This window comes from Chelon labrosus (genome assembly GCF_963514085.1).
Source record: "Chelon labrosus genome assembly, chromosome: 10".
Taxonomy (NCBI): Eukaryota; Metazoa; Chordata; class Actinopteri; order Mugiliformes; family Mugilidae; genus Chelon; species Chelon labrosus.
In genome coordinates, this window is record NC_140360.1 from 2,349,316 (window position 1) to 2,366,908 (window position 17,593).

At 42.0% G+C, this 17,593-nt stretch overlaps 2 protein-coding genes across 2 annotated transcripts; one reads left to right on the top strand and one right to left on the bottom strand.

Annotated features, from left to right (window-relative positions):
• Positions 1-552: 552 nt before the first annotated feature.
• On the bottom strand, positions 553-5,174 carry LOC311494027 (THAP domain-containing protein 6-like). The gene is made up of 6 exons (XM_084552869.1): positions 5,073-5,174; positions 4,105-4,303; positions 3,339-3,470; positions 3,038-3,248; positions 2,285-2,418; positions 553-1,703 (listed from the first exon to the last, which is right to left on the bottom strand). Exons 1-6 carry the CDS (start codon positions 5,150-5,152, stop codon positions 1,305-1,307), a joined length of 1,155 nt encoding a protein of 384 aa, XP_084408995.1. The 5' UTR covers positions 5,153-5,174; the 3' UTR covers positions 553-1,304.
• A 1,075-nt stretch (positions 5,175-6,249) lies between these two features.
• Positions 6,250-16,495, top strand: xpc (xeroderma pigmentosum, complementation group C). The gene is made up of 14 exons (XM_084554038.1): positions 6,250-6,526; positions 7,597-8,043; positions 8,129-8,225; positions 8,839-8,923; positions 9,126-9,283; positions 9,382-9,502; positions 9,686-9,775; positions 10,315-11,136; positions 11,765-11,925; positions 12,532-12,613; positions 13,166-13,297; positions 14,092-14,261; positions 15,387-15,480; positions 15,563-16,495. The coding sequence occupies exons 1-14, from the start codon at positions 6,439-6,441 to the stop codon at positions 15,884-15,886; spliced, it is 2,871 nt and encodes a 956-aa protein (XP_084410164.1). The 5' UTR covers positions 6,250-6,438; the 3' UTR covers positions 15,887-16,495.
• Positions 16,496-17,593: the final 1,098 nt, after the last annotated feature.

Genomic DNA, 17,593 nt, shown 5'->3' on the forward strand with positions numbered 1-17,593 from the left:
TATACGGGGACCGTGGATTTAGGGGAGTCCCTAGACTGTTTTTATTTTTATTAAGATTAAAACACAACCAGTCATCTGACATTAATTCTCACTGGGGGGAAAAAACCCTGACTAATAATAAGAGTATGAGGCGGTGGTTTCTCTTGAATATTTCACCTGTGAGATGTTGGGGTTTTTATGGTTTTAAATATGGCACAAGAGCGCCTCTCTGTGTCCAAATGTGGCATTACAGCTCCCTGAAACATCACAACTTCTAGCAGCGTTTACAGAAGATTTAATCTGCTTAATGTGGAAAATAGAGAATGTTCTTTGGGGAAATTGACACATATAAAAATTTTGTATAATATTTTATTGGTAAAGTTCATAACATCATTCTCAGGAATGACTGACGACTACTCACTGTAGTGTTTTCACCCTTCAGAATTTTCTACATTTCTGCATAAAAATGACTTAATGTCCTGAAAGTAGACAAAGAGAACCCGATCAAAAAAATTTAATAGAAATATTATACTTATGTATTTGTTTATTAAGGAAAATTAGCCAATACTACACATCTGTGAGTTGTAGAGTAACTGAACCTCTAGGGTTACAAGTTAATTTCAAGGTCAAATTAGACTCCCATCTGTTCAAAAGTAACTGAAACTGTTTGGGCCTGTTCTGCTGCATCTGGACCAGGACGTTCTTGTCATCACTAATGGACCAATGAATTCTGAATTCTACCAGTGAACTCTAAAAGAAAATGTCAGGACATCTGTCCATGAGCTGAATGTGAAGAGAAACTGGGTCATGCAGCAAGACAACGAGAACCAAGAACACAAGTGGTTCTACAAAAGAACGGTTAAAGAAGAACAAGATGAATGTTTAGGAACGGCCAAGTCAAAGTCCTGACCTTAATCCAATAGAAATGTTGTGGAAGGACCTGAAGCAAGCAGTTGATGTGAGGAAACCCACCAACATCTCAGAACTGAAGTGGTTCTGTTCTGAGGAATGGGCTAAAATTCCTCCAGGCTGCTGTAGACCACTGATCAGCAGTTACCAGAAACATTTATTTGATGTTATTGCACAGATATGCTGATTTTTTAAATCATTTTATGCAGAAATGTACACATACAGCACGGCAGATGCATTTAACTTGTGGAACTACTGGTGCAGATGTGCCACCAGGTCCTGGTACATAATACAGTAGGCGCTTTCAGTAGAATTTATTTAAAACTTGCGCGAGCTGCAACTGAAATGTGTTTAGGAAACGATAATGAGAACAAAGATCTCCTCTTAAACTGGTTCTAAGTTGGAATCGTTCAACCCTAGCGTTGGGATCTGCTTCTTTCAGCGTCTCGAGTATTGTGTATCATGTTCATGATGTCTCTTTTCAGCCTGCGTACACTGGTCGTGTCCTGCAGGAGCCTCAGTTCAGACGCCACCTGGTTCCCAAAAGCAGCAAACACATCAGGAGCCAGATCAGCTTCGACATCTGCTGCAAGTCGCTTCGAAACCACTCGATGCTCTACGTCCGACTCTGATCCTTCCTTGTGCTCGACTAAACCAGAGTTTGAGTCTTCTTGTTCATTCCTGCAGGAAGCTGTTGTCGGAGCGGTTGGTGTCGGCAGCGCTGCCTCCAAGTGTTCAAGTGACTCTGCACTGACGTCTGAGTCCGCCATGTCCTGATCTTCTGTTTCATCCTGCACGCTGCATGGAAAATCAAGCTGGAAGATAAGATAAGATAATCCTTGAATTTATCCCACAGTGTTTCTCAGATCAGATTTATTCATTACTGTGTAAAAATACAAATCTCTCTCGTTCCACTTAAGACATGTTAGAGAAGCAAGAGTCTGAAACCTCCAGAGCAGAACTAAGGCGACGGTGGCAAGAAATAAATCCCTTTAAGTAGGATGAAACCTTGAGCAGAAACCAGACCATATGGAAATGTATTTATTTAAAATAAAATAAAAACTAGTCTCTCTTTTGGGGACCTATTATGCTCTGCCGGGCCAATCAGATCATGTGGGCAGGGCTTAATGTGATGATGGACAGAAGACTATGTTTGACCAGACATCTCGATAATGTAGCTAAAAACATTTAGCCTGAGCTTCCACCACACATTGGTCTAGAGTCTCTCCTTTGGGAACTGATTCTGCTCCAACAAAGATCTCAGGAGAGTAACGGTAGTCTTAGGCGTCATCTCAGCACCGTGGAGGTGAATTTATTTACAACTAAATGTCTCTGATTGGTTGGAGGACTATCCAGTAGCTACGTCAGGCTAAAAAACTGTAGAAAAATAACTTACAGTAGTGTCCATGACCCTGAGGAGCCATCTTTGTCTGGGTGTCGAGGGTTGGTTCCAACTCCCTTTGGGTTTTTGCTGAATCGATCTCGAGTCCTGTGTGCTCAGGGATAAAGTCTTCGTCTCAACTTCCTCAACTAAAAGGAAAAAATAAGGAAGGAAGTAAATTTACATCCATTTTTTACAAAGCTTTGGACAGTTGTGAAGGAATTAGAAAGAATTTACCAATGTACCTAATGAAGTGGCCAGTTAGTTTATATCATAGACTGTATATAAATATGGACAATGCGTCTCCACTTCCTGTCATTGTAAAAAAAAAAAATATATATATATATATTTTTTAGAACTCTCACAGTCTCTCGGGACCGCTTTACGGTGAGGTTGTCATGGCAACTGGTAGTCGCCATTATGTCGCATCCTGTTTCTATAGCGTCAAATAACTATTACTTATCCAGAAAATTGAAAAAAATTATTTGACGTGTATTTTAGTGTTTTTTTATTTTGGCCCAAGTCCCGCCCACTAACATGGAGGGGGTGGAGCTTATGACCTATACTGCAGCCAGCCACCAGGGGGAGCTCTACATGCTTTAGCTTCACTTCAGAGGAGCAGTTCCTCCGTCCATCTTTATACTGTCTATGGTTTATTTTGTCACAAGGTTTAATTTTTCTCGGTGGGCTCATAATATATTCTCCCCGTCAGTCTCGTTTTATTCCACGTGTCAGTTTATGCTAATGCTAATATCATAGTTCACTCACTGGGACATTCCTCCAGATTAATCTGCACCTCCTGTGAGAGGACGTTCTTCTGTCCGAGTTCTCCCACCAGAAAAGCCCTCACGGCCTTCTTGGCGCGACACTCCCTCATCCTCGCTCGGACCAGACGCTGCTTCAGCTTCTGGATCTGGTCCTGAGCGCCGAGCCACTTCTGCCGCAGCGTCTCAGAGCTGGAACAGGAGTAGTCGTGATCCTGTGCAGCAAATAACAGGACCATAAATATCACACATATATATATATGTAAATGTAAATATAAAGTGTTCAATACGTTCTGAAGCTGTACCAGCTTTGGTTGTGCTTTTCTCTCATCATTAATCTGCACTGACGAGATTCTTCGCTTCTTCGAGCTCTGTCCTGGTAGTTCCTGCATCGTAGTGGTCTGTGAGTTCGACGTGGACCTCGGCTTAACTGTGGGCTGAAGCAACAAAGCTCTGGTTATTTAGAGGATATAGAAGTTTAGCAGCATGTGATGTTAACATCAAATGCTGCTGTCTTTCTTTTATGGAATGAATTGATGTGTGAAGAAGAATATCCTTTATAGGGCAATAAAGAAATAAATAAAATATGGGCATTAATAAAAACAAAAAAGGAAGTGGACAAATTCTATATGCAAAAATCTAAACAATAGAAAATGTTTGCAGGGAAAGTTCTGAAGTCGTTGGGACAACTCGAACAGGAGTTTAATTTTTCCGCTTTACAAATACGTACAACTTTATTGTAGCATTATGTGCAGACACATACAGAACAGGAGAATATGTGGAGGGAACAAAATATGGTCATGCAAAGAGGAACAGACGGGCTAATGGGTTAAATTCAAAAATCTATGAAGTAATACAGCACAAGAATAAGGAAAGTGATATCATAAATGTATCCCAGTTATTTATTTATTCTCATTTTAAGTTATGTTGCAAAGTTATCTCCTAAGCTTTCTGTATGATTCTGGTTTTATTATCTTGTCTTCATTTGTACCTGCAGACATATCTGACTTATAGACGTAACAAAAGCTAGCAGTGAATCTCTTTGTAGAACATTATTATCTTTGCTGGTACCTTCTGAAGATGCTGGGGGAGGTTGGGAAACACAGTCGGTACGACGCCCTTCCTCAGCCTCACAGTCTGGCCCGTCCTGTCAAAGTCTGCAGGTAGGAAGTGGGCGCTGCAGACGACGTCCCACTGCGACGGCCTCCATCCCTCCATCCTACGCATGGCTACGCTCCACTTCCTGCGCAGCGCTTCATCTTTGGGAAACCTTTGTGACAGAATATAACAGTAAACACTGCACGAACCGACATCCTTAATATAATAGAAATGTTTTAAAAGTGTTTTACTTTAATTTTTTGTACTAATGAGATAAAGATACTAAACATATGGAGAAAGTCAGTGAACACAGATTTATTTTTATACCAAGACATTCAGCTGGCTGTGACCTTGAACAACAAAAAGATTAGGTTATCTTATTAACTGAGAACATTATTAATGTTATTAAATCTTACATACACAAGTGTCAGTGTGCTAAATAGGAATTGCAATGTAAAACCAAATATCTTTATTGAAATTAAAGAATACAGAAAATTTAAATAAAATGGTAGAATATGACCATTTTTAATTCTAACTTTTATTAGATGAGTTTTATCTATTTTTTATGTAATTATTCATATTCTTTGACGTATTTATTTATTTATTTACCTTACTTTTTTTATGGTGCATCAAGTCTGAGCGTTCCGGCCGTAAACAGAAGACTCTGTGTTTGGTTCCGCTATCCTAAACTAGGTGAAGTTAGTGCAGTTGGGGTTTAGTAAATTATAATTATTTATAATAAGAATTTTAGATTATTGAGAATATAGTGTCTTGCACGTTATTAATAATGCATATGAATAATAGTTGCGATATAAGGCATATAATAATTCATGGTGCTAATTAAGCCCGGCTAGGCTAACGTTAAATAAAACGAAGCGGCTTTAAACCGAATTAGATCCGTGGTTATAACAATACACTGATTATACGCGTAGCATACTCACGTATGGAAGGTGATTCCTGCTGATTTACTGTCCCGGGATCGTTTTGTGTGGCATTTAGCTGCCGCGCACTCGGCGACCATCCTGAAATAGCCCCGAGTAAGATGGCGGCGGTACGAGACGCGAGAGAGAGCGTTTAAATAAGAGGAGCGAAGAAGAAGAAAGACCCGGAAATCACAGGTAACGCGCCTCTAACTAATAAAAACAACAATAATATTCACATGTCAAATCATTCAAAAACAAAAGCAATACAATAATTATAAAACGTATTATTATTATTATTATTATTATTAGATTTTTTAGATTTGAAAAAATTATAAAATAATTATTTCAAAGACAACGTACAAGTCAATAAGAAAATATGTAAAACAATATAAGAGAATATAAGTTAATATAAGAATATATAACACATCACAGGGAAATATTTAATTTGATAAATTAAAATGTTTAATATTCAATAAAAGCAACAATAATATTCACATGTCAAATTATTTAAAAATATTAGGAATACAATAATTATAAAACCTATTTTTTTCATAAAATAAATAAAGTAAAATAATTATTTCTAAGACAATTATTATATTTATCCCTTATTAATGTGTATAATATATGTACATCTGTCTTGATTGTACATTTGCTAATAACATTTGTACATAATGTACATTTTTGCTTATACTATTTTATTTTATTTTATTTATTAATAGATTAACAGATAGATTAATAGATCTAAATCTTTTTACTTGTGGTTCTCATGAATGTTTTTTAACGTGCACCTGAGCTACTGTGACCAAACAATTTCCCTTGTGGATCAATAAGTCTAGGTCTAAGTCTAAGTCTACAATACAACAACATACAAGTCAGTGTAATAATATATAAAACAGTATAAGAATATATCAGTTTTCTGTTTTCTGTTCCTCAAAACAAGTCCTACATTTTTACAGCGGCCCTTGTCCTCGTCTGTAAACATGTAATACTTTTACTATAATTTCCCTTTGATTGTTTTTCCTGTACTTTATTAATAAAGTTATATGTCGCCATGTTTATTTGTCATATTGTTATTTTTCTTTGGTTGTTTGCTGTGATGCATTGTTTGTAATTTCACCTTTAGTCAAAGAAGAAGAAGAAGAAGAAGAAGGAGGAGGAGGGCGGATGTGACGTCAGAGTGTTCTCCTCAAAAAAACATCCCCGCTTCTTGTGTTATGAAAACTCTGGAGAGAAATCTTAGGTAACTGCTGTTTCCTCGTTCTAATCCAGCGCCATGTGGAGAGCCGAGGGGCGGCTGCTCGTCTGACTCCAACTCCGTCAAATACTCAGAGTTTGTCAGAGAAAAGAAAAGAAAAGAGAGAGAGAGAGAGAGAGGAGAGACATCATGGTGAAGAGGAGAGCGAGAACAGAGACGGATACAAAGAAACCGAAGCAGGTGCAGAAAGCGACGAAGAAGAATAAGAAAGATGCAGGTATGAAATAAATAAATAAATAAATCTGTCTGATTATTAGATTAAATAAAAGTCTAACAGTTCCGATAATTCTGTGCATCTTAATGCCAAATTGTTCTTGTAGACTAACTGGCCACTTTATTAGGTACACTAGTAGTGAATTGATTGTTGTGGTCGTCCTGGGACCCCCTTAATCCACTGTCCCCATATGTCCGTGCAGAGTCCCATACATGGGCCCAGGTCAGGTTAAGAGATTAATTATAACTTTATGATATTTAAAGTAAGATCTTGATGTACTGACACAAACAAGAAATAAATGTCGATGAATTCATGACTGAAAAAAAATATATATATATTAATAAATACAGTGCTAAATGCTAACATGCTAACAATTACTAAAACAATCTCAAAGCTTTACAAGTTAATTACAGGGAGGGTTATTGTCACCTCAGTGGCTTTTATAGCCTTCAGAACAATGTAGTTAATACGGACAAAGGTTGTACACGTTCAAAGGTTGCCACTTCACACTAGTGAAAACATTCTAATATAACAGTTCTGCACTAAATTTAGTCTTCGTGAAGGTTCTGGTGTTCAGCATTATTATTTGTTTTTCCTCTTGTCGCTGGTTTAAACTACATAACTCGCCAAAACTGTTCAAACATGAAGCCGTCTGATTACTGCTGCCACCACAGTGACAATGAATGAGCGCCCAGTTTGCAGGTGCATGGTTACTGGAGTGGATCCGCCGGCCCAGATACACAGCTGTGCTCCACTTCATCAAAACACCAGACACAGTTTGTGAATCGCTGGTGTTTCCGTTCACGTGACTCATGTGTGTCCCAGTCATCCGATCTAATCCAGATCATTCAATATTCATTATTCATATGAATTACTTTGTTTTTGTAAATTAAAATTAGTTCTTTTTCTCTCCCGGAGATTCATAAAAGCCTTTTCTAGATTGTTTGTGCAGCTGTGTATTAAGTACAATAAACTTCAAAATGTGCTAATTTATTTAGCATCAGCATCGATGCGAATTGTCTCCAGACGATTTAAGTGTTCAACACTTTTTTTTTTTCCATCTGTCTTTTCAGGTAACGACAGCACAGACAAAGAGGAGAAGCTTGAGAGGAAGGTCAATCCGAGGTCACGTTTACCCTCAAAACGAGCAGCAGGAAAAACCTTGTCCTCCAAATCCACCACCAGATCCAAATCCAGCTCCGCCGTTAAAACCAGTAAATACTTCCATTCGCCGGAGAAAAAGGAGGCGGACAGTGACGAAGATGACTTTGACATGGTCACCTCACCACCACCTGTGATCCAGCCAAAGACGAAGAAGAAGAAGAAGAAGGAGGAGGTGAAGGCGAAGGAGGAGGAGGACAGTGAAGAAGATGACTTCGACATGGTCACCTCAGCACCACCTGTGATCCAGGAAAAGAAGAAGAAGAAGAAGAAGGAGGAGGAGAAGGCGGAGGAGGAGGCGGAGGAGGAGGAGGAGGAGGACAGTGAAGAAGATGAGGATGATTGGGAGGAAGTCGAAGGCAAGTGAGAGATTAATCTATAATATTATGCTTTAAATGTTCTGAGAATGATGGAAACTATAATTTTGGTTTGTTTGTTGATCAGAGCTGGACGAGCCGCTGGGTCCAGAGGAACCACCTGAGCCCGTCCTGCCCTCTGAGCCCGTACAGATAGAGATCGAGACTCCAGAAGTCAGAAAGAAGTAAGTATACACACTGACTGGCCACTTCATTAGGTACGCTAGTGAAAGCATTCTAATCTAAATCTTCCTTCATGACAGATCTAATGTTTAGTTGATGCAGAAACGACGTCAGAAAGGTGATGATTTTCAAGGATGTAGTTTATTGTGCTGACTAAAATTGGATTGCCAAAATAACAGGAACACATGTTATCTCTGTCAGTTATTAGAAGGTAATGTTGAATACCAGAACCTTCATTAAGACGATTTAGATTTAGCTTTTGTACCTGAATGGTAAAATTAATTCCACTAGATGGTGCTGAAGATTTATGCAACATTAACGACAGATATTATGTCCATGTCAGCTTTATGGACATAATTTCCATCTGGAAATTGTCAAGTGAGAGAATGTAAGACCAGAAGATGGTAAAAACAAAAGTAGAGTGGAATAATGTTTGATTCTGTAATTTATATTCATTAAACGAAGTAAAACCCTGAATTCATACTGAAGATGTTTCCAGCTGATTATGTTCAAACTGATTTACTTGCAAGGGTTAGGGTTTTTGCAAACTAGACTTTCATGAGTTGTGAGTTTGTCCCTGATTTAAGCTACTAATCATTATTTCTGATTGTCCAGGTTGAAGAGACAGGCAGAGCTTGAGACGTACCTGAAGCGAATGGTGAACCGATACAAGAAGGACCTGCTGAACGACACTCACAAGGTCTGCACTGCAAAAAAATATCTTAACTAAGAACCAGTAAGAAAATCTCTCTCAATAACAAGATATTAAGATCATTTAGGAACAAAACACTGGAAGAAACTCAAATGCTCTAACACAAAAACTGTCTAGTAAGAAGAATTATCTTGGAAGACAAAAAACAAGTCTTTTTTGGATCTTTACCAACCTCTGACTCGTCTCCCAGGTCCACCTCATGTGCCTCATAGCCAGCGGGATGTTCCGTAACAGGCTGTGCAGTGAACCGGACCTGCTTGCCATCACCATGTCCCTGCTGCCCCCCCACTTCGGCTCGGTCGCCAAGGAGCGCATCGACGAGCGCTTCCTCTCCGGGCTGCTCAAATGGTGCGTCAGCTTCGATGTGAGAGTTTGCGAAGCGCTGACGTTACCCGCCCGTCGTCGAGAAGCCGCCTCAGAGACTCATCTGTCAGTTTTTCTTTCAGGTTTAGAGCGACGTTCACCCTCAACGAGAGTCTTCCCTGTGAGGAGCGTCCAGACCCCCGGGCTCTCCTGGAGAGACGACTGGCGAGCCTCTCGGCCAAAAACCACCAGGAGATGACTCATGTTGGTATTCTAGCTTTAAACCGGCCTCACATTTAGTAAAGGGACATCCAGATAGGTATCTGGGCAAATCCCAGCATTCAACCAAGCCTGATATTTTATAATTATTTATTTTAGGACATACATGTAAAGGAGAATGAATCAGACAAGTAAATTAAGCTCATGTATGTTTTGTGTTTTCTGCAGCTTTTCCTGTTGGTCCTGAGATCTCTGCAGCTCTTCTGCCGATTGGTTCTTTCTTTGCAGCCGATGTCTTTCAAACCTCCGTCGGCCAAGGTAAATGCATACACCGATCAGCCACAACATTAGAACCACCAAGCAGTGCACCACCACCTGAACATTGTTGCAGACCACCCACACCCACGTGGCCATGGCAAGCTAGCCTAAAAGCTAGAGTAGCTTCCCATGCTTTCGAACTGATTCTGCTCCAGCAAAGATCAATCAAAAGCCAATCAAAACGTTTTGGGGCGGGGCTTAATGTTGTGATGGTCAGAGTTGATTCTGTTTACAACAAAATGGTTCTGATTGGTTGTAGGACTATCCAGTTGATGCAGAGAACTCTATTAGTTGAAACACGCCCCATAACGAAGTCAAGATGGCAGGTGACCAGACTCATATTCGTTGTGTACTTGCTTTTGCAACTCTCAGATATGTAATATTGGCTAATTTTGTTGAATAAACAAATGCAGAAGTATGATATTTCCTTAGATTGGGTTCTCTTTGTCTACTTTCAGGACTTGTGAGAAAGTTTACCATATACTGCACATCAGGGTTACTATACATACATATCATGACTATCTCTGTGTCTTCTCCAGGGCAAAGGGGCTAGATCGTCCACTGGTGCCCCAAAAAAGAGCCAGAAAACCTCCCCGGAGCCAAAGGTGTCTCCTGGCACCAAGAGACCAGCCGCCGGGGGGAAGGTGACGGGAGATAGAGGAGGAAAGAAAGCGAAGAAGAAGAAAGAGGTGAAGGAGGAGGAGGAGGAAGAGGAAGAGGAGAAGAAGGGTGTCGTGTCTGGAGGGCAGAGACCAAAGAACTCAAAACGTCGCAGTGTCGCCTCAAAGGTCAGCTACAAGGAGGACAGCGAAGGTGATGGGTCGGAGGAGGAGGAAGATGAGGAATTTGAGGCCACCAGTGACGAGGACAGCGAGGATTCGGAGAGCGAAGCTAAATCTGCGAAGGGTAAGAAGGGGAAAGGGAAGAGCAGGAGCAAAGGAACCAGCAACAAAAAAACTGTAGCTCCAAAGAGAAGGAGCGTCGACGTTAAAGAAGAAGAAACAGAAGAAGAGGAAGGAACGGTGAGCAACAGGACAAAAAGAAGAAGTGGGATAAAGAAGGAGGGGCCTGGAGCGGACGAGTGGTTGGAGGTGTACCTGGAGAAGACGTCGTCCTGGGTGTGCGTGGACGTGGAGCACGGCGTCGGGGCGCCTCACCTCTGCTACGAGAACGCGACGGCTCCGGTGACGTATGTGGTGTCGGTCAACGGTGACGGGTTCCTGAAGGACCTTGGGCGGAAGTACGACCCCAAATGGATGACGTCGTCCAGGAAGAGGCGGCTGGACGACGACTGGTGGGAGGAGACGCTGGAGCCGTTCCTGGGACCTGAGGATGAGAGGGACGCAAAGGAGGACAAGGAGGTGAGTATCTAACGGAGAGCTGATGTTAGAAGCAGGAAAAATGAAAGTGATGTTTAGACGGCTGGGTCAGAACATCTCCAGAACGATAGGCGCTGTTCCTGGTCTGAGGTGATCAACAGTGGTCCAAGGAAGGAGGAGAACCAAAGACAGGGTCATGGACCAAGGGTCATTGAGGAGTAGGAAGAGGAGGAAGAGGAAGGAATAGGAAGTAGAGGAGTTGTAAGAAGGAGGGGAGAGGAAGAAGAAGAAGAGTTGGAGTAGGAAGAAGAAGAAAAATGGGAGGAAGAAGAGCCAGTGTTGTGGATGAAGGATTTCTGAGTCTGACCCGTGTGGTTCTGCTGAAGAAGAGTTGATGCTGGTTCTGATAGAAAGGAGTCAGAACAGTCAGTGGATCTCAGACCAGTCAGGGTGTCCATGCTGACCTCTGACCTCTAATGAAAGCTCAGAACTGAACCTTGGAGACCTGGAGGAAGGTGGTTCTGGTCTGATGGATCTGACATGGAGAACACATGGAACGAGGATGTTCTTGGTCTACAACAATGTTCAGGTGGAGGTCACCAGGAGAACATGGTGGTCTTAATGTTGTGGCTGATCACGGGTGTTGCCTGTCTTTTTTATCTGGTTCCAGCTCCAGAAGAAGCTCCTGAACAAACCCCTGCCCATCTCCATCGGCGAGTACAAGAACCACCCGCTCTACGCCTTGAAGAGACACCTCCTGAAGTACGAGGGCATCTATCCCGCCACAGCCACGGTGCTGGGATACTGCCGAGGAGAGCCGGTGTACTCCAGGTATGCTTTAGCTTTAGCTCTTCTCTAAACATGCATTCAATTATTTATAGTCTGATTCATAAATGAGGATCAGAACCATGAGCAGCTGTTGAAATCTGCTAATCATTTAAACATCGATTTCAGTTTCCTAGCTAAGCTAACGTGTTGACTCCTTCAAAGAAACTAAATGATGCTATGATGCTCTCCTTCTTTTTCTTCTTCTACATCTTCTCGTCATTCTCCTCGTCGTCCTTCTTATTCTTGACCTTTGTCTTAATGTTCTTCTTCTCGTCCTTTTGCTTCTTCTCCTTCTCCTTCTTCTTCTTGTCCTTTTTTCTTTTCCTTGTCCTCCTCATCCTTCATGTTCTTCTTATTCTTGACCTTTGTCTTAATTTTCTTCTCGTCCTTTTGCTTGTCCTTCTTCTCCTTATCTTTCCTCTTTTCCTTCTTCTTCTTCTCTTCATTTTTCTTCTCCTCGTCCTCCTTCACATCCTTCTTCTTGTCCTTTTTCTGTTCCTCACCATTCTCCTCCTCGTCCTCCTTCACGTCCTTCTTATTCTTGACCTTCCTCTTAATCTTCTTCTTCTCGTCCTCCTTCTTCACCTCCTTCTTCTTCTCCTCCTCCAGGGATTGTGTGCACACCCTTCATTCCAGGGACACATGGCTGAAAGAAGCTCGAACTGTCCGAATCGGTGAAGAGCCGTACAAGGTGAGAGGATAACCTTCTCTGCTTTGTTCTTTTTGTTAGTTCCTCTTCTTCTTCTTCTTCTTCTCTTCTTCTTCTTCCAGTTTGTTTTTCTGTTGTTTCTGTTCCTCTTTACTTTCATCACACATTCAAGCTTCGATCCAGATCAGTGGAGCAATGCTCTTTATTTGTCGTTTATGTTTCTGACCTGGAAGCCAAAAACAAATTTCCCTGGCGTCTCCCCTTTGGGAGCTGATTACGCTCCACCACGCCATCTGGAGTTTACAGCGTGTAGTTTAATTAGTTTAGAGAAGCTGAAGCAGGGCTGCAGAAAAAGATGCGACCGTTTGAGAAGAGTAGAGCCAAAAAGCTGAAACAAAAATCTCCTTTGTTTCTAAACTGAAACATATCTTAGTAAATCAAATCAGAATAGTACTCAGGCTTATTTGAAATCCTGGTACTGGAACAAACACAGGTAATATTAAGTCTCATAAGTGGATCAGAGAACTGAGGTGAAACATATCATTTATAAACTTGGCTCTTGTGTGAACTAGATGAATGTTTGTCTCTGGTCAGATGGTGAGAGGCTTCTCCAATCGTTCCCGTAAAGCCCGGATGATGAGTGAGCTGAAGGAGGAGAATGACCTGCCTCTGTTTGGAGAATGGCAAACTGAAGAGTACCAGCCGCCTCTCGCTGTGGACGGGAAGGTAAATGGGTTCATGGACTGTAACCGATGGAATACATTGAGTTTAATAAAAATATGATATCGAATGTCAAAGCTGAAACAAGGGCAACTGGGTTTGAAGATGTTTACAGACCTCAGTCATTTAGACGTGTTCACACCTGACATCCAGTCACACCTGTACTTGAGATCTGATCTCAGGTGGTCTGGGTCACATGTGTCCCAGACCTCCTCCACATGTGGACTGACACCAGATCAGTGTTCACACCTGGACCTGTATAACCTGGACTCTAGAGACCAGATCAGTGTTCACACCTGGACACTAGAGACCAGATCAGTGTTCACACCTGGACCTGTATAACCTGGACTCTAGAGACCAGATCAGTGTTCACACCTGGACCTGTATAACCTGGACTCTAGAGACCAGATCAGTGTTCACACCTGGACCTGTTTAACCTGGACTCTAGAGACCAGATCAGTGTTCACACCTGGACCTGTTTAACCTGGACTCTAGAGACCAGATCAGTGTTCACACCTGGACCTGTTTAACCTGGACACTAGAGACCAGATCAGTGTTCACACCTGTTTGACCTGGACACTAGAGACCAGATCAGTGTTCACACCTGGACCTGTTTAACCTGGACACTAGAGACTAGATCAGTGTTCACACCTGGACCTGTTTAACCTGGAGATGCTACTTCAATGAAACATCTTCTAGAAACTCTTTCTTTTTTGAAGTAAACTTAAACCCCAGTTAAAATGAAACCATCAGGTTTGATAGGTGTAACTGATCTGAACTTCTGTCCCCTTTCCCTCCAGGTTCCTCGTAACGACTACGGTAACGTCTACCTGTTCAAGCCCTGTATGTTACCGGTGGGCTGTGTTCATCTCCGGTTGCCCAACCTGCACCGCGTGGCCCGGAAGCTGAACCTGGACGCGGCGTCTGCGGTCACAGGCTTCGACTTCCATGGAGGATACTCCCACGCTGTGTAAGACAAACTGCTGGGACGGGCCCATTTAAACACACCACTGTTAGAAATGATCACATGAATCAGTGATGTCTGTTCATTAGTAATGAGAGCCTTTTAAAAGATTCTGGTCTTGGAGCTGAGAACCAAACTAAACTAGAAAATAATCTGAACTAGAATCAACTCAGTAGATGATTCAATTTGGAAGTTTGAAAGCGTATCAGCGTGTTGTTCCATCCAACCCTCCTTCCATCCTCCCTACTTTTCCTCCTTCCTTCCTTGTTTTTTTTCTTACCTCCTTCCCTCGTTCCTTCTTTCTTTCCATTCCTACATCTCTCAGTCCTTCCTCCCTTCCTTTCTTCCTTGCCTCTTAGCTTCCTTTCTTTCCTTCCTTCCTCCCTTCCTTATTTTCTTGCTCCCTTCCTTCTTTCCTTCCTTCCTCCATTCCTTCCTTCCTTGCCTCTTAGCTTCCTTTCTTTCCTTCCTTCTTTCTTTCTGCCCTCCCTTCCCTCCATCTCTCTCTCTTCCATCTTTCCTTTCTTACCTCCTTCCATCCTTACTCTCCTTCCTTCCTTCCTTCCCTCTTACCTTCCTTATTTCTTTTCTTTCTTCTTTCATTCATTCCTTCCTTCTTTCCCTTTTTCCTTCCTCCCTTCCTTTCTTCCTTGCCTCTTAGCTTCCTTCTTTCCTTCATTTCTTCTTTCTTCCTTCTTTCTTTCCTTCCTTCGCTCTTACCTTCTTTCTTTCCTTTTTTCTTCCTCCATTCTTTCATTCACTTTTTCTTTCTTTTCTCTTTTCCCTCCTTTACCTATTTCTTTCCTTCCTTACCTCAGGCTTTCCTTCCGTTCTTCCGTCCCTCCCTCCTTCCTTCCTTCTTTCCTTCACTCTTTCTATCCTTCCCTCCTTCCTTTCTTCCTTGCCTCTTAGCTTCCTTCCTTCCTTCCGTCCCTCCTTTCTTCAGGCTTTCCTTCTTTCCTTCCTTCCTTTCCTAAGATACAGAACAGCCACTGTAAAACAATTACTCCTCTAAAAACATTTGTATGGTTTTATTTGAACATTTAAAATAAACTGTCAATGGGCACTTTGCAGGAATTGGATCAGAAGAAAGGAAGAGAATAAATCCAGTTGTTGTTGTTGTTGTTGCAGGACCGACGGTTACATCGTGTGTGAGGAGCATGAGGAGATTCTCAGAGCCGCCTGGGTGGAAGAACAAGAGCTACAGAAACAGAAGGAGAAAGAGGTACACGGCTTTTTATTGATTAGAAACCAGTAACTCTGCCAAGCATGACTACTGTTGGTTATTAAAACTGTTTCCCTTCCAGAAAAAAGAAAAGAGGGCGACCTCCAACTGGACTCTGCTGGTGAAGGGGCTCCTGATCAGAGAGAGGCTCAAACAGCGCTACGGCAAGAAGAACCACGGCCTGGGGAGCCTCGCTCACGGGTACGACGCTGACGGGTTTTCCTCCGACGAGGAGCCGGAAGTCGAGGGCCCAAGTCCCGACGCTAAGACGGCATCTGAGACTCTGGCGATGTCCTGGCCTCAGAACAGACAAGCAGAGGAGGACGAGGGGCCGAAGAGGAAGAGGAAGACGAACCGAGAGAAGAAGGGTCAAGAGCAGCATCTGTTCCCCTTTGAGAAAGTGTGACGGCCGGAGATAGTTTGAAATGTTTGAAATGATTTCAGCAACTCTGTTCAACCCTTTGATCGGACACAGAAGAGGTGTCGGCCTCCTCCTTCAGGGCAGAGCACACGGACGTATTATCAGATTTATATGCCAGTGTACGCCAGAATGCCGGAGGAAGAGAGCATGGTGATGATCAAATCTGTCTGAGGCCAGGGAAGTGTCCTTACGTTTACACAGACAACTCTACAAACTATACAGGCTCATAAAACCTAAAAATAACTCGCTGGCACAGCTTCTCCTCCACCTTCCAGTGCTGCGAGCGGGTTTCCACATCTGTGCCAGCGCTGGATTAGAGTTGTTGTTGTTACCGGCTGGACCGAGTCCCTGAGAACAAACTAGAAACTAGAAGTTGTAGCTGGAGACCGAGCGTCTGGTTTTGAATCTCAAACTCCACTCTCTGATTATTCACTTCCATTCCTCACCTTTCTCTCTTTATCTCTCTTCTGTTGTTCATCACGTTATGTCCACACCATTTCAACACGGGCGTTTGTATATGTATGTTTGTACACGTCAGGATTTAAAACTTTTGTATGAGGAGTATTTTTTGTACGAAATATGACTAAAAAAGAAAAGCTGCCAAAAAAAATGAGTGGTGTCATGTTTTTCCAGGAGATTCAGCTTTTTTAGGATAAGATCATTGATATCATATTATAAGATCAAAAACATAAGTTAGATAAAAAAATACATAAGAGTAAATATAAATTAAGGGTATATGGAATATGTGCAGTTGCAGTATGAAGCTTAAAAAAGGTTGAAGTGGTGAAGACTGAATGAAGACTATACACATTCATGATTAATAACGAGAGAAGAATTGCTTTTAACAACAAATAATGACATGATATGTAAGAAAAATACCTGAGAGACGAGTGTTTTACTTGAGTTAAGACCAGAATTACTGCACTGAATGAAATGAAAATGATTAATAAGTACTTGCAGACAAAGAAGTGCTGAACATCTCCGTGGACTCCGTAAAGACTGTGGGAGAAACCATTCCAGGTAGAATCTAAAATATAAAACATATGTTGGTTTGTTTAACACTTCAGTATTAAGCCTTAATACGTCAGGAGTCTTCAGGAGTTTAAACTTGGAAGAAAATGAGACCGAATGAGAAGATGCGTCCAAATGTTTGATTGGTGCTGCACGTGAAAATAATTTAATTATAAAAAGTAGTCTGTTGTCTAACGGAGAAAAAGGAAAAGAGATAAAAAAGAAAAACTATATAAAATAATAGAAAAATAATATACTAATGAAGAGAGAGAAGAGAAATGGGGTCTATGAAAATTTTTGCCATCACAGATTTAATGTTGTGTCTGTACGTACCGAGGGTGGCACAGTGCAGAGGTGGTTAACACTGATGCCTCACAGCAAGAAGGTCACCGGTTCGAATCCATGGACCAGCTAGCCTTTCCGTGTGGAGTCTGCATGTTCTCCCTGTGTCTGTGTGGGTTCTCTCCAGGTTCTCCAGCTTCCTCCCACCGTCCAAAGACATGCTGGTTAGGTTCATTGGTGATTAAATTGGCCGTAGGTGTGAGTGTCTCTCTGTGTTAGCCCTGTGATAGACTGGAGACCTGTCCAGGGTGGACCCCCCCTCTAGACCAATGACAGCTGGGATAGGCTCCAGCAGACCCCGCGACCCTTAACAGGAACAAGCAGCTACAGAAGAAGATG

Bases quoted from the DNA above. Each gene is read 5' to 3' on its own strand.
- xpc (XM_084554038.1), top strand. From the start codon at position 6,439: ATGGTGAAGAGGAGAGCGAGAACAGAGACGGATACAAAGAAACCGAAG. The intron at 6,527-7,596 runs GTATGAAATAAA...CTGTCTTTTCAG, and splicing joins GAAGAATAAGAAAGATGCAG to GTAACGACAGCACAGACAAA. The intron at 9,776-10,314 runs GTAAATGCATAC...TGTCTTCTCCAG, and splicing joins TCAAACCTCCGTCGGCCAAG to GGCAAAGGGGCTAGATCGTC.
- LOC311494027 (XM_084552869.1), bottom strand. From the start codon at position 5,152: ATGGTCGCCGAGTGCGCGGCAGCTAAATGCCACACAAAACGATCCCGG. The intron at 3,249-3,338 runs GTACAGCTTCAG...TTTGCTGCACAG, and splicing joins GAAAAGCACAACCAAAGCTG to GATCACGACTACTCCTGTTC. The intron at 1,704-2,284 runs GTAAGTTATTTT...CTTATCTTCCAG, and splicing joins TCAGGGTCATGGACACTACT to CTTGATTTTCCATGCAGCGT.